Source organism: Dermacentor variabilis, chromosome 9, assembly GCF_050947875.1.
Source record: "Dermacentor variabilis isolate Ectoservices chromosome 9, ASM5094787v1, whole genome shotgun sequence".
Lineage (NCBI taxonomy): Eukaryota > Metazoa > Arthropoda > Arachnida > Ixodida > Ixodidae > Dermacentor > Dermacentor variabilis.
Window position 1 is genome coordinate 9,234,728 of NC_134576.1, and position 25,513 is coordinate 9,260,240.

Genomic DNA, 25,513 nt, shown 5'->3' on the forward strand with positions numbered 1-25,513 from the left:
GGGCTGGTACTCAACGAAGCGTCCTCAGAGGTTGTAGTGTCTGATGTCGGTACGCAGCTGGTTCTTGATCCGTAGGTGGGCGAGCTGTCGAGCTTCTTTGGCGCGCAGGAGACAGGTAGCGACGTCAAGATACTCCTCGTCACTGACGTGTGGCAGCATGGCGTCGAGCGTCGTCGTCGGGTTCCTGCCGTAAACCAGCTTAAACGGCGTGATCTGTGTTGTTTCTTGCACCGCCGTGTTGCAAGCGAATATTACGTACGCCAGGACGGCATCCCAGGTCTTGTGTACGACGTCGATGTACATTTCTAGCATGTCTGCGAGGGTCTTATTCAGACGCTCCATAAGACCATTCATCTGTGGGTGGTAGGCCGTTGTCCTCCTGTGCCTAGTCTGACTGTATTGCAGAATGGCTTGGGTGAGCTCTGCTGTAAAGGCCATTCCTCTGTCGGTGATGAGGACTTCTGGGGCATCATGTCGCAGCAGGATGTTTTCAGCAAAGAATTTCGCCACTTCAGCTGCGCTACCTTTCGGCAGTGCTTTAGTTTCAGCGAAGCGGGTGAGGTAGTCCGTCGCCACGACGATCCACTTATTTCCGGTTGTTGACGTCGGAAACGGCACCAACAAATCCATCCTGATCTGATGGAATGGTCAGCGAGGAGGTTCGACCGGTTGGAGTAATCCTGCTGGCCTTGTCGATGGTGTCTTGTGTCGCTGACAGTCTCGGCATGTCTTGACGTAACGGGCGACATCAGCGGTCAGACGCGGCCAGTAATACCTTTCCTGTATCCTCGACAGTGTCCGGGAGAATCCGAGGTGTCCAGCGGTCGGATCATCGTGTAGGGCGGGCAATACTTCTGGACGCAGCCCTGAGGGAAGGACAAGAAGGTAGTTCGCGCGGACTGGTGAGAAGTTCTTCTTTACGAGTAGGTTGTTTTGAAGCGAGAACAAAGACAGTTCTCGCCTAAATGCCCTAGGGTCAATGTCGGTGTGCTCTTCCAAATACTTGACGAGGTTTTTCAACTCTGGGTCTGCTCGCTGCTGTTCAGAGAAGTCTTCCGCGCTTAAAATGCCAAGCAAGGCATCGTCATCGTCATCTTGCGGCGGCGAGTCAATGGGGGCGTGTGATAGGCAATTGGCATCAGAGCGTTTTCATCCAGACTTATAGGTTACAGTGATATCATATTCTTGCAGTCTTAAACTCCACCACGCCAGCCGTCCTGAAGGATCCTTTAAATTCGCTAGCCAACACAAGGCGTGATGGTCGCTGATGACTTTGAATGACCAGCCATATAGGTAGGGCGAAATTTCGCTGTAGCCCAAACGATGGCGAGGCATTCCTTTTCCGTTGTAGAATAATTGCCTTCCGCTTTTGACAACGATCGGGTAGCGTAAGCTATCACGTGTTCATGTCCATCTTTTCTCTGGAATAGGACGGCACCGAGGCCTAGGCTACTGGCGTCAGTGTGGATTTCGGTATTAGCGTGCTCGTCGAAGTGCGCAAGTACGGGCGACGACTGCATGCGTCGTTTGAATTCTTGAAATGTGTCGGCCTGCGGCGTTTCCCGCTTGAGCTCGACGACACATTTAGTTAGCTGTGTCAGTGGCTCAGCGATGCATTAAAAGTCCATGACAAAGCGCCTGTAGTAGGCACACATGCCAAGGAATCTACGCACTGCCTTCTTGTTGATGGGCTGCGGGAACATTGCGATGGCAGCTGTCTTCTGCGGGTCGGGGCGGACTCCAGATTTGCTGATGACATGGCCTAGGAACAGAAGCTCATCGTAAGCGAAATGGCACTTTTCTGGCTTTAGAGTGAGCCCTGATGACTTGATGTCCTCTAGTACTGTCGCAAGCCACTTAAGGTGATCATTGAAATTTCCAGCGAAGAAGACGACGTCATTTAAATAAACAAGACAGGTCTGCCACTTCAATCCTGCTAACACCGTGTCCATGACATGCTGGAACGTTGCAGGCGCCGAGCACAGTCCGAATGGCATGACCTTGAACTCGTAGAGGCCGTCTGGCATGATGAAGGCGGTCTTTTCGCAACCTCTCTCGTCGACTTCTATTTGCCAGTAGCCAGACTTGAGGTCCATTGACGAGAAGCATTTAGTGTTGCAGAGCTGATCCAATGCGTCGTCTATTTGTGGAAGGGGGTATACATCCTTCTTTGTGATCTTGTTCAGTCGACGATAATCGACGCAGAAACGTAAGGTTCCGTCTTTTTTCTTCACCAAGACAACAGGGGATGCCCACGGGCTTTTCAACAGCTGGATGATGTCGTCACACAGCATTTCGTCGACTTGTTCTCTTATAGCATCACATTCTCACGGTGAAACTCGGCAAGAGCTCTGGCGGAGTGGTTGAGTGCACTCCTCAGTGATTATGCGATGCTTTACGACTGGTGTTTGTCAAATCCTCGATGACGTCGAAAAGCAGCCTTTGTATTGTCGGTGCAGACTTCTGAGCTGTTGTTGCTTAATCATGGGGAGACTTGGATTAATGTCGTAGTCTGGTTCGGGAACCATGGTCATTGGGGTAGATGCGGCGGAATCCGAGAAGACAAACGCATTACTGGTTTCCAGAATTTCCTCGATGTACGCGATCATCGTGCCCTTGTTGATGTGCTTGAACTCCTGGCTGAAGTTTGTCAGCAACACTTTAGTTTTCCCTCCGTGCAGTCGAGCGATCCCTCTTGCGACGCAAATTTCACTGTCTAGCACTAGACGTTGGTCACCCTCGATGACGCCTTCTACGTCCGCAGGTGTTTTGGTGCCGATGGAAATGACAATGCTGGAGCGAGGCGGGATGCTGGCTTGACTTTCGAGCACGCTTAAGGCATGGTGACTACGAGAGCTCTCCAGCGGTATCACTCGATCTTCCGACAGCGTTATCGACTTCGACTTCAAGTCGATGACTGCGTCATGTCGATTCGGGAAGTCCATGCCGAGAATGACGTCTCGTGAACACTTTTGGAGGATAACGAAGGTGGCAGGGTAAGTCTGGTCATGAACGGTAATTATTGCCGTACAGGTTCCAGTCGGCGTAATGAGGTGTCCTCCAGCGGTTCGAATTTGAGGGCCTTCCCATGCAGTTTTAACTTTCCTCAACTGTGCGGCGATGTGTCCACTCATTACGGAGTAATCAGCCCCTGTGTCCACTAAGGCGGTAACTGCGTGGCCGTCGAGAAGCACGTCGAGGCCTTGGCGTCGGATCACGGCTGCATCATGTTGAATAGAAGCTGGAACCTCACATCGTCAAGTCATCTTTAGTCGGTGTAGTCATGGCATCCAGACTTCGTCGGGACGGCGGCGTGTCGTTATGTCGTTGAGAAAGTCTCTTCGGCGGCGGAGGATCTTCATCAGTTTGACGAACAGCAACCACACCTCCATTGGTTGCTGCTTTTAGTTTTCCGGATATGGGCTCGCAGAGCGGCCCCGGGCTGGGCCAGTGTATGGTCGGCGCTGCGGCAACAGGTAGCGGCCTGGTGACGGCGAAAGGGACGGTCGTCGAGGGCTCCACTGGGTAGCGGCGAGGTAGTCGGCTATGTCACGAGGGCATTCACCTTCCAGAGGGCGCGGTGCGTTGACAGCGAACCCTAGCAATCCCAGGTCGCGGTGTGGGCATCGACGGTACACATGGCCGGCTTCGCCACAGTGGTAGCAGAGCGGACGGTGCTCGGGGGCTCGCCAAATGTCCATCTTCCTCACGTAGCTGCGCTGGGCGGGTGGGCATGCTGGTGGCGGTGGACGACGGAATTGAGGCGTTAAAGGGTCCTGGCGTTGTCGCGGAGGCGGACCTTGACGGCGGGCGACGGCGGCGTATGTCATCGCTTCCGGCTGAGGTTGCGGTGATCGTGGTTGCACCTCAGGGACTCCAAGCGATCGCTGAACTACTTCTTTGACGATTTCAGCAATTGAATCCACTTGGGACTGCGACCTTGAGTAGAAGTTCTGCAGCTCCTCTCATATGACCGCTCGGATAGACTCTCGTAGATCGTTGGTGGCCAGTGATTGAACTCCAGCGTAGTTTGTAGAGTTCGTGCGGCGGTCGAATTGCCGGTTTCGCATCTTGAGTGTTTTCTCGATGCTGGTGGCCTTACGAAGAAATTCGTCCGGTCTTCGGTGGGCTTCGTACCATTCCGGCAAAAAGTTTCTCCTTTACACCACGCATCAGTAGGCGAACTTTCTTCTCCTCGGGCATTTCAGGGTCGGCGTGGTGGAATAGACAGCTCATTTCCTCCGTGAAGATCGCGGTTGTCTCATTAGGTAGCTGCGCCCGAGTTTCTAATAGCGCTTGGGCTCATTCTCGGCATACGACGCTTGCGAATGTCTCCAGAAAGCCACTTCGGAACAGGTCCCAGGTCGTTAAGGTGGCTACTTGGTTCTCGAACCACGTCCTGGCAGCATCTTCCAATGCGAAGAAAACATGTCACAGTTCGTCGTCGCTGTTCCAGCTGTTAAATGTAGCGACTCTCTCATAAGTCTCAAGCCAGCTTTCCGAGTCTTCGAACGTAGAACCATGGAACGTCGGAGGCTCCCTGGGCAGCTGCAGCATGATGGGGGACGCTGGGGATGCCATTGGGGTGGACTTGGTGACAATGTTCCTGCTCATCTCAGGCAAAATACCGAGCTGCGGGGGCAGTCCTTGCAGCCTGCGGCTACCGTGCTGGTTCTTGTTGATGTTGGTGATGTCTTCCGCGTTCGAGCTTGGGTCACGGCTTTGTGGGGGCGTCCGGTACATGAACGCAAAGGACCTCCACCAGATGTCACGTGGTAGTGACGGTAAAGAAAACAGCCAAACTGGGAAAGACGAAACTAGCGTTTTATTGGGCGAACCTGTGCCCACAAAAACAGGCTAAACTTAAAGAACGGTGACAATGGCGAACACAGTCGGCGATCGGCGAAATCTGATCAGCGGGTAAAGCGCGTCGGCTTTTATACAGCAGTCGTCGAATGTTCCAGACTAATTGCTGGGACCCGCGTGTCTTCCACAAAGTTCTACACCATTCGCATCATGTGATGAAATCAGATAACACAAGGTTCGGCGACAACAGACAGCGGATAGAAGCATCGATAACATTCCAGAAACTTCCGATACATGCAGGCGCGTCCCGCGCTGTGCGATACCATTTGTTAGGCAGCGAAACGTGGTCACCCAATAAAGACAAATACATGTGTCAATATACCATGACACCACAATCCAATTGTGATTGAATAAGGCTTCTGTAGAGTTTCATTAAACCCTTCCTGTCACTGCCCCATGTTGTGCGAGAAAAAATTTTCTGTACAGTCAAACCAACTCACAGCAATACTCAAGTGCCACGAAAATTCCACTGTTATAACCAATAATTTTTATAACCGGGTTGCATGAAAATATCAAAATAGGGGGATGGCAGAGCTGACGTGAGAAAACTAATAGTGGGGAGGCCAGTGTCTCTCCCCACCACCTTCCTCCACCCGGCTGCTGATTGTTTCCACTCGTTTGCTTCCTGGGCGCTTAACTCGCATGTAGCAAGCCGTGGCTGTCGGCATTTAAGAGTGGCGCCATTATAAGAACTGCAAAGAGCGGTCACGGGTGGCAAGTGATATGCCAGCACTGCCGGGGTATTGCTTTGGTGGCCCCAAAAGGGGCCTTGGAAGAAGGCTGCCATGGCAGCCTGTCTGCTTGAGAAATTCAGAAGAAACGCCGAGGTGAGATCGCCACAAGCATCTCCCCACGTTCTTCTCACTGGCTTGCACGAGAAAACCCTATCTCCGTCAGCTTTGCATGCTTTACGCGAAGCTTGCCGACATCCTTCTCTAAGGCATCACTGCTCCTCGCGTCATTGCACCATCACTGCCATCATCGCCATCGCTGTCAGATGCAAGCACATTCGCAACAATCGCCGCGTTGGTTGAAGCACTTAGACTTTCTTTTCACCGGCAACGTCGTTCATTGCCGATGATCAGTGGGCACATCAGCCACTTTCCGTTTTGGCGGCGAGCCAAACAAACTGTAAGTCAAACGAGGCTGAAAAACCGCACGGCCAGGAATGATTTCGACGCAACCAACAAAGACGAAAGCCAGTGATTAAGCTGTTTGCAGAACTACACTGAATGAGGAGCCAGCGAGCAACATGTGAGCAGCGCAGTTGGGGCAGTCCATTTGTGTTTCGGATGGTGAGGCAGCTTCGAGCTATGGGTGCAGCCCATTCGTGTTCGGAGGGATGGAAGGGTGACGGGAGAGAGGCGCACGGAGATGGCTGGAAAATGAGCGCATGGCGGCTGTTGAAGCAGCGGCTCGAATTTCTCGTTTTCTTTTTTTCTTTTCGAGGATTTTGCATTTCACTACCTTTCGGCTCGGACACCCAGCAGCGAGACTTCATCGTTATAACCAATAATGCGGCACCAGAGCATTGTAGTAAGTCGGTTACTTTACCACGGAAAACATACAAAAGTTGACGGTGCAGCTGCTTCTCAGTGTTATAACCGATATATTGTTAAAACCAGTATCGCTGTAAGTGGGTTCGACTGTACACTCATTTTTTAAAGCATTTTGCCTTGAGATATTTGATGTGTTGAATGAAAGTCGGTTTCGCATCAAGTATAACGCCTAAACACTTGTGCTCTTTGTTCACAGGTATTCGTTGTCTATACAGTTCGACACTTGGATCCGGGACCACGCCTGTCTTTTTTGCAAAAAAACACAAGAGCTTCTGTGGGTTGGGGTTAAATTTAAACTCATTCTCATTTGCCGACTTAGACGTGTTGTTCAAACCTGGCTGTATTTTTCTCTCATACGCAGCAAGGTTACAAGACTTGAACCCTATTTGTATGTCGTGTACGTAAGTCAAATAAAAAATTTATGGCGATAATGAAGAACAAAGCATGCTCCTCTTAACATTAAAGAATGTGTAGCTGAGCACACCTCCCTGAGGTACACCAGTTTCACACATAAATGGAGGTGACAATATGTTGCTGATTTTGACGCGGAACGTACGATTTGTTAAGTACCTTTCTATTATGTTTAGCATGTTTAAATGAACGCACAATCTTTACAAGTCTCACAGGATTCCATAACATCACGTTCTGTCCTATGCCTTCTCCCTATGGAGAAATATTGATAAGAAAAAGTGTTTACATACAAAGGCATCACAAATATTTGCCTCAATGCGCACAAGATGATCAGTTGTGGACTTCCCTTCTCTGAAGCCACACTGTTCAGTTCAAAGAAATGTACAAGTCGACGATTAATCATTTTTTTTCGAAAAGCTTACAAACGCAACTTGTCACAGCTATCGGGCAACAACTTGTCATCAAGGAAGGGTCTTTACCCTGCTTCAAAACTGAAATAACAACAGCATCCTTCCATGAAGAAGGAAGGTATCCAGCAGCCCAAACAAAGTAAAAAAATGCCAGAAGTGTCATCTGTGTGTTGATATGAAGGTTTTTAATCCTGTAATATAAGATTCTGGCAGCTCCTAGTACAGAGTTCCTACATATGTTCAAGCAGCTCTCAGCTCGACAACATGAAAAGGACGGTTGTACAGTTCATTCAGTCGATATTAATGGCTCAGTGACTTATGTTGCGCTGTTGCACAAGGTGCGTTGCAGGTACCATATTGTTACGTAGGAAGACACCAACGAAAAGCTATTTACAAGTATATTTACAAGGCAATACGCTTCGCTTGGCCAAGAGGCAACAGCCCGCGCTAGCTTCTAATCGTCGTCGTCGTCTTCACACTGCTCGCCTTTCGTGATCGCACATACTGTGCCGTAGCACTACCCCCGGCGGCAAAAGCGCCGTCCCGGAGCGACTAAAGATCGGACTCGGAAGCAGTGTAGTAGGCCTTGAGCCTACTGACGTGTACGACATCACTAGATGCCAGAGGAGAGGACGAGGTTGAACCCACAGGAGCAATTTCGTAAGGCACAGGCGTCACCTGGCGCAGCACGCGGTAGGGCCCTGTGTATCGCGAAAGGAGCTTCTCAGAAAGTCCGACGTGACGAGTGGGCGACCACAGGAGCACGAGCGCACCAGGTGAAAACTGTACGTCACGATGGCGGGCGTTGTACTGGCACTGCTGAGTGGTTTGTGAGGCCGTCAGTCGAGCACGGGCAAGCTGACGTGCATGGTCGGCGAGGGCGATGGCATCGCGCACATACTCGCTTGTTGAGACCGCAGCAGGAGGAAGTGCCGTGTCTAAGGGCAAGGTAGGTTCGCGACCGTACAGTAGATAAAAGGGAGAAAATCCAGCGGTGTCGTGCCGGGAAGAATTGTACGCAAATGTTACGTAAGGAAGGGCAATGTCCCAGTCGTGGTGGTCCTTGGAAACGTACTTGGCCAGCATATCGGTAAGAGTACGGTTTAACCGCTCTGTCAGGCCATTGGTTTGAGGATGGTATGAGGTAGTCAGTTTGTGTTGAATGGAGCAGGAACGCACAATGTCAGCGATAACTTTCGAGAGAAAGTTTCGACCACGGTCAGTAAGGAGCTGTCGCGGGGCGCCATGAAGCAAGATAATGTCACGCAAGAGAAAGTCCGCGACGTCAGTGGCGCAACTGGTAGGGAGAGCCCGAGTGATAGCGTATCGGGTGGCGTAATCAGTCGCGACGGCTACCCATTTGTTCCCAGAGGATGACGTGGGAAAGGGACCGAGCAGGTCTAATCCAACACGAAAGAACGGTTCCACAGGGACGGTGATCGGCTGGAGATGACCGGCAGGTAGCACCTGAGGTGTTTTCCGACGCTGGCAGGGATCACATGCAGCAACGTAGCGTCGAACGGAGCGAGCGAGACCAGGCCAATAGAAGCGGCGGCGGACGCGGTCGTACGTGCGGGTTACCCCAAGATGTCCTGCAGTGGGTGCGTCATGCATCTCAAAGAGCACAGTCTGTCGTAGCTGTTTTGGCACGACAAGAAGAAGGTCAGAGCCGTCAGGGAGAAAGTTCCTTCGATACAGAAGGCCGCCCTGGAGGACATATCGGCGAACGGATGCGTCGGTAGGTGTAGAGCGCAGACGCTCGATAAGTGCTCGCAGCGATAGGTCGCGGTACTGCTCATCGGCGATGTTAGCGAAGGCAGACAGAGAGAAAATGCCGTTGGCGCTACTACTGTCGGCGGCGTCAGGCTCGTCGACCGGGTAGCGAGACAGGCAGTCAGCGTCCTTGTGTAGTCGGCCAGATTTATAGGCGACAGTATACGAATATTCTTGGAGGCATAAGGCCCAGCGACCAAGTCTTCCTGCAGGATCTTTCAGGGGGCATAACCAGCAAAGCGCGTGATGGTCTGTGACAACGGAAAAAGATCGGCCATATAAGTATGGGCGGAATTTCGCAACCGCCCAAACTAGGGCCAGACACTCACGCTCAGTGATGGAATAGTTGCGCTCCGCGGGTGAGAGGAGCCTGCTGGCGTAAGCGATAACCCGGTCTTGGCCACGCTGGCGTTGTGCCAGGACCGCGCCTATACCGTGACCGCTGGCATCAGTACGGACTTCGGTAGGCGCAGAAGGATCGAAATGGGCCAGAACGGGAGGCGTTGTGAGAATGTCGATTAGATGTGAGAATGCAGAGGCCTCGTTATCGCCCCACTGGAAAGGTGCGTCTTTTTTCAAAAGCTCGGTTAGTGGTCGTGCTATGGCGGCGAAATTTCGCACGAAACGGCGGAAGTACGAACAAAGGCCGATGAAGCTGCGCACATCCTTGACACACTTCGGAACAGGGAAGTGCTCAACAGCATGGATCTTGCCTGGGTCCGGTTGCACTCCGTTCGCGTCAACGAGATGTCCAAGGACGGTAATCTGGCGACGGCCGAATTGGCACTTGGATGCGTTGAGTTGCAGACCGGCTCGACGAAAAACGTCCAGGACTGCTGAAAGGCACTCCAGGTGCGTAGCGAACGTTGGGGAGAATACGATAACGTCGTCCAGGTAGCACAGGCACGTGGACCATTTGAATCCGTGAAGAAGGGAGTCCATCATGCGTTCAAAAGTGGCAGGGGCGTTACATAGACCGAACGGCATCACTTTAAATTGATAAAGACCGTCGGGTGTGACAAAAGCAGTCTTCTCGCGGTCGAGATCGTCCACGGCAATCTGCCAGTAGCCGGAGCGAAGGTCAATAGAGGAGAAATAGCGAGCACCGTGGAGGCAGTCAAGGGCGTCATCAATCCGAGGTAGGGGATACACGTCCTTTTTGGTAACCCTATTAAGGTGCCGATAATCCACGCAAAAGCGCCATGAGCCATCCTTCTTTTTGACCAGTACGACAGGTGACGCCCATGGACTATATGATGGTTCAATAATGTTCTTGGCAAGCATTTTGCGAACTTCTGCGTGAATAACTTGACGCTCAGCTGGTGACACTCGATACGGGCGGCGATGAATAGGAGGGGCATCGCCGGTATTAATGCGATGTTTGACAGCTGTAGTTTGGGCCAAAGGACGATCGTTAAAGTCAAAAATATCGTGGTAGGAAAACAGAACGCGGTAGAGTTCACGAGCGTTCTCGGACGGCAAGTCGGGGGCAATCATTTTCTGTAAGTCAGCGATGGTACAATTTGCCGACTGCGAAGGTAGAGGAGTATCGGATGAAGTGTCGTCTACTGCAATGGATGCTACTGAGTGATCCTCGAATGAGCAAAGCTGGGCCAGAGACATCCCGCGTGGCAGCACTTGTGTCGTCAAGCCAAAGTTGACCACTGGCAGGCAGACGCAATTCGCCGTAATAGATAAAACTGTATGAGGTACTGTGAACCCGTGTGTAAGGAGGACGTCTTGCATAGGAGCTGCGATGTAGTGACCGTCGGGGACTGGAGGGGATGACACGAGGTCAACGTAGGTCAGTGCCGAAGGTGGCAAGCAAACGAAGTCGGCGGAACTGAGGCGACTGGGGTGTGGTTCAGCAGGATCCAGAACAGGCAGGTCAAGGCGGAGAGTACTGGCGGAACAATCGATGAGAGCAGAATGTGCGGAGAGGAAGTCTAAGCCGAGGATGATGTCGTGGGGACAGTGGGCGATGACTGTGAATAGCACGATTGTTGAGCGATCGGCGAAGGAGACGCGGGCGGTACACATACCAATTACGGGGGCTGTTCCGCCATCGGCGACACGGACAACAGGCGTCGTGGCGGGCGTGATAATTTTCTTGAGTCGGTTACGAAGGTCAGCGCTCATCACGGACAAATGCGCCCCAGTGTCTATGAGTGCAGACACTGAAACACCGTCGACTTGCACATCAAGAAGGTTCAGATGAGTGGGCAACGTCAGTAGAGGATTTGGCGGCGTAGGGAGCAATGCAGCGTCACCTCGAGGCGCTGCATCGTCTAGTTTTCCGGCTGGGAGCGGCGTCCGAAAGGAGTCGGCGAATAGGAGCGACGGGGCTGGGGAGAGCGAGATTGTCGTCGTTGGGGCGAAGGCGAACGAGAATAGGGGCGGGTCGTTGCAGGAGAATCAGTGGCGGCATTATCGGAGCGTGCGGCATAGGGACGAGAAGGGCCACCTGGGGAGCGAGAGTAGGCAGTATAAGTAGACCGGATCGGGGAACTCCAGCGACTGCGACAGTGCCGAGAAATGTGCCCGATTCGATGGCAGTAGAAACAAATGGGCTTGTCGTCAGCAGTGCGCCATTCAGAAGGGTTGCGGAAACGAGGTGGGTAAGAAGACGCGGGACGGGGCGGAATGGAAGAAGCCGGGCGGGTATCAGGGCGATGGGTCGAGCAGATGGTGTGAAGACCCATGTTTTCGAACTCCTGGCGGACAACTGCCTGGATGAGGGAGACCGTGACTGCAGATGTGTTGGTGGGACTGGAGTCGAAGGCAGCCGGATAGGCGGCCTCGATCTCACGCCGGACGATCCTGGTAACATCGGCAGTGTTGTTGGGACGAGGAGCGTCGGCACAGGAAGATGTCGCTGGGGTGTTGGGCAGACGGGCAAACTTCTGGTCAATACGTCGGCTTTTGGCGAGTTCCAGGCGGCGGCACTCTTTTATAACAGCATCCACCGTCGCTACGTTGTTGCAAACGAGCAAGTTGAAGGCAACATCGGCAATGCCTTTCAGGATGTGGGAAACCTTGTCTGTCTCAGTCATGTGGGTGTCAACTTTGCGGCACAGAGCCAAGACGTCCTGAATGTACGTGACATAGGGCTCTGTGGACGTCTGCACACGGCCGGAAAGCGCCTTCTGCGCGGCAAGTTGGTGACCGTAGGGGTTGCCGAACAAGTCTCGAAGCTGTGTCTTAAGTGAATCCCAACTGGTGAGCTCATCTTCGTGCGTGCGATACCAAACTCTAGTGTGCCACCGAGGTAAAAGACGACGTTGGCGAGCATAATAGTAGGGTCCCACCGGTTATTGCGGCTGACGTGTTCATACAGGCTGATCCAGTCATCGACGTCTTCCCCATCTTTGCCTGAGAATACGCCAGGATCACGGGGAGCGGGGAGAGTGATGTAGGCCGTCGAAGTGGCAGCAGGTGTCGGAGCCGGCGGAGTCGGGTTGTCGTCGCCGGGAGCCATGAAGGAAGGCTCGACGTACCGTCCACTGCGAAGCTCCGCGACGAGGTACAGGGAACGTCCACCTCCACCAGATATGTTACGTAGGAAGACACCAACGAAAAGCTATTTACAAGTATATTTACAAGGCAATACGCTTCGCTTGGCCAAGAGGCAACAGCCCGCGCTAGCTTCTAATCGTCGTCGTCGTCTTCACACTGCTCTCCTTTCGTGATCGCACATACTGTGCCGTAGCAATATGATGGTAAGAACTCGAATTAGCCTAGACTTGAGAAGGGAACAGAAGGAACTAGTACATAAGAAGCCGAACAATGAGTAAGTGGTAAGAGGGAAAATAGAGGAATTCCGGATCAAGCTACAGAACAGGTATTCAGCTTTAACTCAGGAAGAGGACCTTAGTGTTGAAACAATGAACGACAATCTTACAGGCATTATTAAGGAGTGTGCAATAGAAGTCGGTGGTAACTCCGTTAGACAGGATACCAGTAAGCTGTCGCAGGAGACGAAAGATCTGATCAAGACACGCCAATGCATGAAAGCCTCTAACCCTACAGCTAGAATAGAACTGGCAGAACTTTCAAAGTTAATCAACAAGCGTAAGACAGCTGACATAAGGAAGCATAATATGGATAGAATTGAACATGCTCTCAGCAACAGAGGAAACCTAAAAGCAGTGAAGAAGAAACTAGGAATTGGCAAGAATCAGATGTCTGCGTTAAGAGACCAAAGCCAGCAATATCATTACTAATATGGATGAGATAGTTCAAGTGGCTGAGGAGTTCTATAGAGATTTATACAGTACCAGCGGCAGCCACGACGAAATGGAAGAGAGAATATTCTAGAGGAATTTGAAATCCCACAAGTAACGCCGGAAGAAGTAAAGAAAACCTTGGGAGCTATGCAAAGGGGGAAGGCAGCTGGGGAGGGTCAGGTAACACCAGATTTGTTGAAGTATGGTGGGCAGATTGTTCGAGAAAAACTGGCCACCCTGTATATGCAATGCCTCATAACCTCGATCATACCGGAATCATGGAAGAACGCTAACATAATCCTAATCTATAAGAAAGGGGACGCCAAAGACTAGAAAAATTATAGACCGATCAGCTTACTGTCAGTTGCCTACAAACTATTTACTAAGGTAATCGCAAATAGAATCAGGAACACCTCAGACTTCTGTCAAGCAAAGGAGCAGGCAGGATTCTGTAAAGGCTACTCAACAATAGACCATATTCACACTATCAATCAGGTGATAGAGAAATGTGCGGAATATAATCAACTCTTATATATAGCTTTCATTGATTACGAGAAAGCGTTTGATTCTGTCGAAACCTCAGCAGTCATGGAGGCATTACGGAATCAAGGCGTAGACTAGCCGCATGTAAAAATACTGAAAGATATCTATAGCGGCTCCACAGCCACCGTAGTCTTCCATAAAGAAAGCAACAAAATCCCAATAAAGAAAGGCGTCAGGCAGGGAGATACAATCTCTCCAATGCTATTCGCAGCGCGTTTACAGGAGGTATTCAGAGACTTGTATTGGGAAGAATTGGGGATAAGAGTTAATGGAGAATACCTTAGTAACTTGCGATTCGCTGATGATAATGCCTGGCTTAGTAACTCAGGGGACCAATTGCAATGCATGCTCACTGACCTGGAGAGGCAAAGCAGAAGGGTGGGTCTAAAAATTAATCTGCTGAAAACTAATGTTTAACAGTCTCAGAAGAGAACAGCAGTTTACGATAGGTAGTGAGGCACTGGAAGCAGTAAGGGAATACATCTACTTAGGGCAGGTAGTGACCGCGGATCCGGATAATGAGACTGAAATAATCAGAAGAATAAGAATGGGATGGGGTGCTTTTGGCAGGCATTCTCGGATCATAAACAGCAGGTTGCCATTATTCCTCAAGAGAAAAGTGTATAATAGCTGTGTCTTACCAGTACTCACCTACGGGGTAGAAACCTGGAGGCTTACGAAAAGGGTTCTACTTAACTTGAGGACGATGCGAAGAGCTATGAAAGAAGAACGATGGGTGTAACGTTAAGGGATAAGAAAAGAGCAGATTTGGTGAGGGAACAGACACGTGTTAATGACATCTTAGTTGAAATCAAGAAAAAGAAATGGGCATGGGCAGGACTTGTAATGAGGAGGAAAGATAATTGATGGTCATTAAGGGTAACGGACTGGATTCCAAGGGAAGGGAAGCGTAGCAGGGGGCAGCAGAAAGTTAGGTGGGTGGATGAGATTAAGAAGTTCGCAGGGACGACATGGCCATGATTAGTACATGACCGAGGTAGTTGGAGAAGTATGGGAGAGGCCTTTGCTCTGCAGTGGGCATAACCAGGCTGATGGTGATGGTGACATTCTGCTTGCTCCAGCCTTCTAATAATTCATTATAAGATATGAAGATGCCAAATAAACAGACACACACAAGAGAAGAGAACGGGACAGGGTGCCACTCGCAACTGTTTTATTTACAGAACGCAGGCACATATATACTGTCAGTCAACACATGCGCACAGAGCAAACATTCATTCACGCATCTAATAAAACATTCATGACGCACCACGCTCAAGAAACCTCGTCTCAGCCTTACATAATGTTATCGAAGTATCGCTAACACACAAGCTGCCTTTCTTGCCTATGTGATAGGCTTCAACCAGTTCCCTTGCTCTAGTGTGTTTACTTCGGGCAAGAATCCGCACATCTGAAAAACGTGGTTCACAAGTGCGTGAGGGACAGGTCCCGATGTGCTTAGGCAAATTTGGGCCCTCTTTCATTTGCTCAACATTTCTTTCATGCTCCCTGACACGCTCATTAACACAGTGCCCGGTCTGACCTATATAGGAAGACCGCACGAAAGGGGGATCTCGTAGACAACCCCTTCGGCACACTTCATGAAAGGTCGCCCATGTTTGGTTCCACAGCCTTTTGTTTTTTCTTTTCTTTTGGCGATTTGGGAGCAAAGGCTTCCGAGCTTCCTCGGGGCTGAAAACACTAGCGGGGCACCATGTCAGCTCGCTACCATCTTTAGATTGTGGGCCACCTTGTGCACATACGGCACAGCCACTGGTCTCACCTCTTGCCGAGGGGCCTCTGCTCCAGCTCTCATCGCATTTCTCTTTATTTTCTGTAAGAGGCTTTCAGCTACTCCTGTTAGGAGCGAACCAGGGAACCCAGCTGAAGCCAGCCTGTCCAATTGATTGTCGAAACTCAATGCCATCTTGTGAACACACGACTTCCTGAGTGTGGACAAGTGGTGCATAGCACAAACAAACATGATCCTTACCGAACTCAATGCTAAGATCTAGAAACTGTAAAATGTTTCCTTGTGGCAGTTCATGTGTAAAATCCAGGCCTTTTCCATGTTGTCTAAAAACGGATAAAACATTAGCCACAACCTCTGCGGAGTTTAGACTCCCGTCCTTAAATAAAATAATTAAAAAATCATCTACATACCTAAACACTTTTGAAACTTTGTTAGCTGGTAACACATGGTGCAATACTTGGTCCATTTGTGAAAGAAAAATGTTACACAACACAGGGGCTACACAGGATCCTATGCATATACCAGCTTTCAGTAGAAAAAACCGCTGGTCAAACATTATAAAAGTAGACTCCAGGTAAAACTTTAAAAGGGTTAAAAAGTCGTCAATAGAAACACCGGCAGAGTTCTGAAAAGAAATAGGATCATTCCTTTCAATGCACTCCCTAACCGCAAAGAACAGAGCATCATGGGGAACAGAATAAAATAAATCAACAATATCCGCAGAAAAGGCAAAGCCCACACTAGCTTCAGTTCTCAGGAATTCAAATACTTCATCTGATCTTTTCGTTAAAAACGGATCTTGTAGATCTAGTTAACGCAAATTTTTTAACAGGTAAGAGCTAAGTTGCTTCTGCCATGCCCCTTTTTCCGTCACTATTGTTCTGAAAGGCAGGTCTTGCTTATGTGTTTTTACTGAAACGAACAACTTCAGCGCATTACTTTTGCTTTTGTTAATTTCTTTCGCAAGACTGGCCAACCCCAGCCGCTCACACATTGCCACAGCGTTGGCTTTGACTTTTGTCGATTTTACTGGAATAGATGAAAAATTCTTTTTAATCGCCTGAGCTGCCCTTAACGAGAAGTTATTATCTGACATGACTATAAATCCGCTTTCCTTATCGGCTTAAAGAAGCGTTAGGCCATTCTTGCTAAAGAAAGACACAATGGCTCCGGTTGACAAGTCCTTTCGCCGTATATGCCCCGGGTAGCTAGATTTGAGCAAGCAGTCAACTCCCTCAAGAAGGCACTTTTCTTGCTCTTCTGGATCGGCCTTCCTTGCAATTCGACTATTAACGGCAATAAGCTCATGCGGCGGCCCTTTCGGTTCTATACCAAACTTGGGTCCTTTCTGGAGAACAGACGTAACTTTCTGTGGTAGATCGATATCCCCCACAACTACATCACTCCCACATTTCTTCTTGTCCTTTCTCGTTTCCCTGAGCAGACTGTTCAGCCTACACATCCAGAGTTGCTCTGTCATCCGAGAAGCCAAGCTCTTGATATACCGAATGTTCCTATCAGCCAGCCAGGCAGGATATTGCGTATGACAGGCGGTGCGGAGAAGATCGTTAAGCATGCGAACTTGGCGCCACATCTTGGACCTGAGGATCTTGCTAATTCGTTTCGTGTGCCCCCAGGACGGTAGCGCCTGGCGGAAAAGAGCACTTACTTCGATGGGTACTAATCCATTCTTGATGCAGAAAGCGATGCTTCATGCGCGACAAGTGTTGACAATGACTCGTGAAATCCATTCGTCAATCCTTTCGTGCGGTCGTTCCTATATAGGTCAGACCGGGCGCTGCGTTAATGAGCGTGTCAGGGAGCATGAAAGAAATGTTGAGCAAATGAAAGAGGGCCCAAATTTGCCTAAGCACATCGGGACCTGTCCCTCACGCACTTGTGAACCACGTTTTTCAGATGTGCGGATTCTTGCCCGAAGTAAAGATACTAGAGCCAGGGAACTGGTTGAAGCCTATCACATAGGCAAGAAAGGCAGCTTGTGTGTTAGCGATACTTCGATAACATTATGTAAGGCCGAGATGAGGTTTCTTGAGCATGGTGCGTCATGAATGTTTGATTAGATGCGTGAATGAATGTTTGCTCTGTGCGCACGTGTTGACTGACAGTATATATGTGCCTGCGTTCTGTAAATAAAACAGTTGCGAGTGGCGCCCTGTCCTGTTCTCTTCTCTTGTGTGTGTCTGTTTACTTGGCGTCTTCATATTTTATAATGAACAACTACCAACTAGCCCAACAAGAAGTGCTTTTAAGATTCTAATAATTCAGTTTCAGTCGGTTCCATCAAGTCCCTATCGGAGACAACACCATGGGTGGTGTTCATGCAGTGATACTGTCACTAGAATATCTCCGAATGACACTAGGTTAGGCAGCTTTTCATGCTGTTTTTCACTGCAGAGTTCTAAAAAAATATTATTTCTCGCCATCTTTGTTAGTTTATAGCCTACACTAAGACCTTCAGCTTGACATTTAGCTAGACAGACATCTAGACAGCTAGACAGTTAGACAGCTAGACATCCTCACAGTCTTTTCTGGTCTATCAGTACAAATCATTACAAGTGCGCCGTGACAGCGGAACAGCAATGACAAGTAACCGTAACCAATGCCGTACCTGCACATTTATTTATTTATTTTACCCTCACGGTTTGTACATTACAGAGGGGAGGGGAATATTAAAGACCAAAATTAGAAATGTAAGCAGTTGATACAATAAGAATAAGCAGCAGGAACAATTGACAAATTAATACAAGAATGTACAAGAAGTACAGCAAATATGTGTACAGCAATCGACACTAAGTGTGGTGACGACAGTGACTCTGCTCAATTTCGCAGGAAATAGTGTCCTGGAACATTCTGTATAGTATACTGTTCTATAAACCTGCAGACTAGCATTTCAAAAAAATGAGCAGGAAAGGTTGGCTGACAGAGCTATGTTGCCTTCATGTAGCGCTTGCAGAGTGCGGTGTGTCAGTGGAGTACCCCCTCCGATATCACTTGTGAGAGGGCCCCGCTCAGAGATCTTGGGGTGGATTACAAACACAGCCTTAAACGAGAAGAAAGGGGGTTAACCGAGGGGCCCGATTTTTATTAGTCATATCATAAGAAGCCAACAAACATTGACACCAAGGACAACATAGGGGAAATTACTCGTGCTCAATAAATTAAATAACGGAATGATAAATTATTGGAAATTAAAGTGGATGAAAAAACAACACAGCCTCGTGCGATATGTGTAAACCAAATAGGGAAAGGTTGTAGAAAATGTGTACAGCCATGTCACAATCCAAGTTAGCTGCGCTACATAATACTACATGCAGTGGTGTGTCAGTGGCTACTTGACGCGTAAATTTCATGATTCTAAGTACGGGCACCTTCCTTACCAATATTAACTAATGCAAACGTGCGCTCAATATCCAGTCATGAGTAAACAATGAGAGGTTCTGTTACAGGAGAATCATTGCAGCCTGAGATACTAATGTGCACCGAACTGGTTGGGCCCGGCCGGCCCAAGATGTGGCTTCAGCTAGCTCATACATGCGCTCCTCGAATTCGGCTTGGGCCAGGTGCTTCTATGGGCGAATTTTGGCAGAAAGCTTTGAAGTGCCCACTTAGCAAGAATTGTTGTGGCACTAGACACCAACGCGCGTTGAGCTGGTGGGGCTCAAGCAGCCCGAGACACGCTGTGTCGTTTTCCTATTGCACAGTGTTTTAAGACAGCAATGGGAAACAAAAAAAAAAAATCAGGCTGGTGGCAATGCCAGAATATGAGGCCGCCAAAGTGAAACATGATGCGCCACCTGCAGCAGGAAATGGCCTCACGTTTGAGCTATCGCCTATTAAGAGCATGCAATATGCTTCCAACGGCACCATGCCACATGCATGGTGAAACAGATAGGTGCAGATGCTTATCACAGTAGAGTTGGTGGCAATAGCTGTGAATGCAACTAGCCACGACACAAGAGGAGCATAAAGCTGCCAGACGCCCATAGCACTCCTTTCCCTAGTGGAGATCATCATTAGCGCATCAGTGCCGCCAGGTGCCCGTGATAACTGTTTGCTAATGTGCACCTATCATGTCGCTCTTGTTTCGCAATGGCTGGAGTGGTCACACAACAGCCAAGTAACCAAGGAGGCCAGCACTGTTGCTTGGTGAACTGCCTCAGTGACAAACATTCGGGGCCTGAGCTGCCTGTCAATTTCTACAGAGTCCCAGGTAAATGGTATGAAAAGGAACCTAGACACGCATGAATAACCACCATCCCCAGAATAAAGTAAGCTGGAATGTCAAAGCTTGCCATTTTCCTGGATACTTTCAATTGTTCATGGCAGCGCTGTTGCTTCGCCTTGTAGCTCCACCATGACTGTTTTGCCGTAACAAGAATATCCCTGCAACTCTACTTCTATGTGCTTTGAGCGACATATTAAGCGCTGGCCAATATGTGTGGGCAATGCACACTGTGCTCTCTCATGTTTGTTTGACAGAGTGCGCAGGCTATTTGGACATGCATCCTGATTGGTAACATTTCTGTAGTAGCAGGCTGCAAGCAGATGAGTGCATTAGCATTGGCGTATGGATTAGGTATCTCATTTCTCAAAAGTATGTAAACTGTACTGTGTAGCATTTTGACTCAGTGAGTTGTGTTGCGAGACGAAAACAGCAGCAGCGGCTTTAATAGCTCTGGCTTTCGGTCTATCTTTAAGACCAGTGCAACACTGGCACTTTATAGCGCGATCAAGCTCAATCTGGATCATATTTTTCTATCACAATCGAGAATGATCACTCCTGCATGGTCTAACAATCCAGATTAAATTGGTTGCCTTCACTCAGCATAATGGTGCAGACGACAGCCTACAATCGTGATCACGTGGATCTGGATAACGCGAAATCGTAGTAGTAAGTGTCCATGTGAAACCACCTGAACCGGATTGCACTCAATAGCAATCCAAAGCGTCTGTGACATAGGTATAAATTTGTCATTGGCTTCGGGACATCAGGAATGGTGTTATTGTGTCCTGAAACAAGATAGTAAAAGTGTCTTTCTTCGCACTTATGAGTAGGCCTTCCAATCATGTTCCTTCATGCTTCTTTATTCTTTGACAAATAATTTCCGACTTTGTTTTTAACATGCAGTGATATCGCATTACATCACACTACTTGGCGCACCTGCAACAAGCTGCCGCTGCTGCCGGCACCCAGCAGTGACGCCCTGCTGAGGCTGTGAGCCCCAATGCCCCCTTTAGTAATGACCAGGGTGTCTACCAAGTTGATATTTCCAAATTCCCTGAGTTTTCCAGGTTTTCCCTGAGTGCCTTTGCAAATTTCCCTGAGTGATGCAGAACTATGCTTTATGTCAAGACGGGCTGAAACCATATCGCCTGATGCTGTCACTCACTAGTAAGTGCATGAAAAAAATAAAAAAGCGACTTAATCCAATTTGAATACTAAGGAGTAGTGTTTATGTTATTCAAAAAGAGAATAGAAGGCAGAGGTTAGTAAAATGCGCAGCAAATAAAGTGTCTTCGAAAAAAATTGCAAATGGAGTCGGACATTCTCAAATACGAATAAAAAGGAGATGCACACAGAAGCAAATATTTTCGAATATGAGTTATTTCTATCAAATGATAGCAAGCTCAGTGGTATGAGGCCCAAACTCTGTCACAATTGAGATTCTCTCTCAGCAGCACGTAAGTCAACCTCAACTTTCCTGACACACTCTGAGCCTGTGCATGACGCCTGAGTGTTGTGTTTCACTGCTTTAAAGAGTTTATTTTGGTTTGGATGAGGGACACCTGCATCTCGACATCAGCCAAAACTTCGTTTTTTGAGCTCAAGCTCCTTCAAAATGGCGGCAGCAAGCTTCCTTTCCCCTTTATTCCTCAATGTGTAGATCATTTCTGTTCTTGTCCTCCTTCCACCACTCGTTCGCCCCAAGGACCATTTGAAGCATCTTGGTCAGTTGCACAGTCCACGACTGATTTTTCGAACTCTCCAGGGGCCGCGAAAATGTCCGAAAAATCGGCCAGTTGGAAAAAAATAAATGCATGTCATTTACTGCCCTTAGGGGCTCAAATCGCCACAGGCACGTTCGAAAACACTCTGAAGGCTTGTCGGTACAAATATTAGGCATATCGGTGATCGTACTGCGACAGGAAATACAGGGTGCACGTGTGTATAGTTAAGGAATACATACTGTGTTCCGTGGCAATAGCCCCTTCCCACGCTTGTTATGCTTTACTGCAATACTTTTGCGTATGCTTCACCAAGTAACATTTATGTACAGGGGCGAAGCTGACTTTCGAGAACTGGCATTATGCAACGCACCGTGTTTTTTAAGTTTCTAAGCAAATCGCGAGGATCACAAAGGCGGAGCCCGTGCCATTGCTGACAGCAGCTAATTCTTTCAATAAAAACTCGGCACCCAACGACAAGAAGCTTCATAGCGAACGTCGAAGCAGCTAGGCCTAGCGTTGCCGCAGTGGTGGCAACGGCTGCCAGCGGATCTGCGTGCGAGAGTGCCGGATCGAGGTGGCAAAGTATTCAAAACGGCAGCGGTGGTGCCTTTGATTATTGCCGTTTCGGACCTGCGGTCACGGCAAAACGTCCGGAAAATCGGACGGCGAAGAGTTCTTGCGTTTGAAATTTCACACGTTCTGATACGTTGACTCTATGGAGTACGTAGGGTGCCGCGAAGCCATCCAAATTATCGGGAATACGGAAAGTCGGTCGTTGACTGTACACTGGCAACTCCTCCAGCCGACGATAGGGCGTCAAAGACGATTCATTAGGATTCCTGTCTGTTGCTCGAGCCAGCATTACCGCGACTTAAGACCCTTTCAATAAAATTGCCGCTAATTTTCCCTGATAGAGGCCCAAATTCTCCGAGTTTTCCCTGACTTTTTCCAGAATACTCAAAATCCCTGAGAATTCCCGGTTTTCCCGGTTGGTAGACACCCTGAATGACCCTAATTACACAGGAGAGCCCCCTTAACTGACTGTGTGAGACAGACAAAAATTCGGCATGCAAATGCGAACAAGTGCGACTCACTTGACTCTGCGAACAATGGCAGTGGTGTACACTTGTCTCCTCTTTTTGTGCTAACTGCCTGGAAATATGTAGAATCTCGTGGGCGGTTCGGCCCTTTGAGTTTTCAAGGCTGCAGTGGCTCTGAACGGCAGGCTTGTGCGAGCAAATGCACGGGTGACACAATCCTGCAGCTCATACGCTGATGCACAACACAGGGATGCAAGCGAACGTGTTGGTGACTTTTTATTTGCTCCTGCGAGTGGTGCTGCTTTGCAGTAATCTTAGTACTGCCTGGCCCGGTTGGGGAGCATTGCAGGAAAGCTTTTGTGGTGTACGCCTATTGCTCTCGATCATGTGTGCCTCGCACCTTTTCTTGTTCACATGGGATCTAACAGCCTGAAAACGTATCAATTGATGACAGTTTGGGAATGCACTGAACATTCATGGCGAAATATTGTTATTTAGGGAATGTATTAAACGGTAAAAAACCTAACTGTATTCGGTAAATTTTTATTCTTGATCGCGAACGTTAGTGCTGGCAAATCGTACAAAATGGTATCGTATCAATGAGGTACTACTATAGATACTAAACTTTTCAAAACTTGTAAACATTTGTCCTTGACTTGAAGTATGAGAGAACTAATTCAGAACACATTTACTGAATTGTGCCATGTATGCTTCAAAGCGTATAGCAGATGTCTATTGCAATGTCTTACTTTTGTTTCCTTATAATTTTACACTGTTTCTATGTTAAAAGAACCCATTTTAAAGTCTTTTGTGCTCTAATACAATATTTACTAATCACTAACATTTACTAACAACTACAACATTTACTAACCAACTGAATTTTTTAGGACGTAATATGTTGTATTGGAAGTTTCGGTTTCTTCAGCAGTGCCAGCATGCAATATCAAACTCCCCTTATGTAGGGGCCTTTAGGATAAAATAAACAATAATAACGATGATTAGGACAATGAAAAGACAAACAAGATGTTTATAGCTTGCCTGGAAACGGTGGGTATTCATGCGCAGGAATGCTGACAGATCCTGGGGACTCTGCATCATGCGTGAGTAGGTGTCGCGGCTGAAGCGTGACGTCAGGTGTCCATACAGAGCATCCAGGCTGGCCGACCCACCACGTGATCGCAGGAAGGTTTCAAAGATACATGTCAGCTGATCACGCAAACCAGAGTCCAGGGGGGCCTCCTCTGCCACCTGCCAACAAAGGATGCCTACTTGTGCCTGACTAGCTACACTGAAGGCAACACAAATTTTTATTACAGCCGACTGTCGTTACAACGGACCTTGATAATCCGACAAAAAACGTTCATTTTATCCAAAGTCTATAATATCCGAAACGCTTCACTTCCAAAACTTTCTTCGCGATGTGCAACAACTTTACTGCAAAGAGTGAGTCACGAACGTTCAAAGAAAAAAAAAAAACAAAGTCGCACTTTTGCCCGAAAGGCAAAGCATCGATTGTGATAGCAAATTAAGCAAGATAAGCGCTGCAGCAGCAGCAAGTGGACTGACCTTCGTGCTCTTTCTCGGTTCAATGCAAGCTAAACGTCGAAAGCAAAGCGAATACGAAGCTACCGGCACTGAGCACGCTTTGTCCACATCACTGATTGCCTTGAAGATGAGGCCCACACAGGCGCGCACTTTGTCCACACTGTAGATCGCCTTCAATAGACGGTGCACGTGCGGCTACGCCATTAACAGCAGCCACCAGAGTAGAATCCCCCCTCATGCCTCGTGCGCGAAAGACAGCACGCTTCCGTCCTGCTTTCCTCCCTTCCTCACGCGCAGGATACTGAGCCACGATCATCGGCTGACCCTCGCAAGTCAGTTGTCAGCTTGTGTCGACATGGCAAAAGTCCGTTTTACACGCTTAATTTTGACAAAAATTTCTGCTAATTTCTTCTGCTGTAGCCGATATTCCATTGTAGCGTGGTCAGTTAAAAGCGAATTTCGTTGCATTAAAAAAGAGGTAGAATAAACTAAGGCTGAAATGTGGTGCACTTGTCTTTTGGATGAGCTACCGTTCAATTGTGGAATGAATTTGCTTGCTGCATCAATGACAAAAATGGTAAAATACACTACTGCGTTGTCTGTACTAAAATCGGTAATAAGATGTCGTGATAAGCAAGTCATTTCTTTAAAATTATCCCATTTGGTGGAGGCTAGTTCCCACTGAGGAGCATGTGGAGGGCATTCATGTTGATGTATTAAATTTAACATTACAGGGAAGTGGTCACTTGCAGAAAGATTTTTGTTTACTTTTCATTGCAAGTCAGGGAAAATTTCATCAGAGACAATGTACAGGTCTAATGTACAGGTCTATTGATGAATATGAACTATGATGATTATAATAGATTGTCTCCTTATTGAAAAGGCACGCACCGGAGTTTACAAAAAAAATTCAATGAAACGACCTCTCGCATCGCATCGAGAGTCTCCCTACATCATGTTGTGGGCATTAAAATCACCTAAGAGTATGTAGGGGTCCAGAAGTTGATCAATTAGGGTATAAAAATTGCTTTCTCCAACATAATTTGAGGGTACATATAGGGAGCATACAGTGATCAACTTGTTCAAAAGGACTACCTGAACTGACACTGCCTCAAAGGACTTGAGGCAGTGTCAAACTTGTCAGACTGTTGCTGTACAAACTTGTTGAGGCTACAGACTTATAGACAATTATTGCTAGACTAGGTCAACTTGGCTACACAAGTCAACCTGGAGGCAGTAACAACTGGCGCCAGGCTACACAGGTCAACCTAGAGGCAGTAAGGGTAAAAGCAGAAAAATGCAGGCTGGTGCTCACAAACAAATATGCACCCTTAGAACAGAAACATGAAGATGACATAAAGGTAATGAATGAAACCGTAACTAGGCTGGCTTCAGAAGCAGCAATTGAAATGGGAGG

The 25,513-nt window shown here is 48.4% G+C and overlaps 1 protein-coding gene across 2 annotated transcripts in view; it reads right to left on the reverse strand.

Annotated features, from left to right (window-relative positions):
* egl (Egl_like_exo domain-containing protein) overlaps positions 1 to 25,513 on the reverse strand; it is a 286,622-nt gene that overhangs the window by 180,384 nt on the left and 80,725 nt on the right. The window contains exon 3 of one of the 2 annotated variants that reach the window (XM_075670760.1): positions 23,590 to 23,799. The exons of the other annotated variant lie outside the window; for it this stretch is intronic. Coding sequence (XP_075526875.1) covers positions 23,590 to 23,799 — 210 coding nt within the window. The remainder of the gene's footprint in view (positions 1 to 23,589; positions 23,800 to 25,513) is intronic. 2 annotated transcript variants of the gene reach the window in all.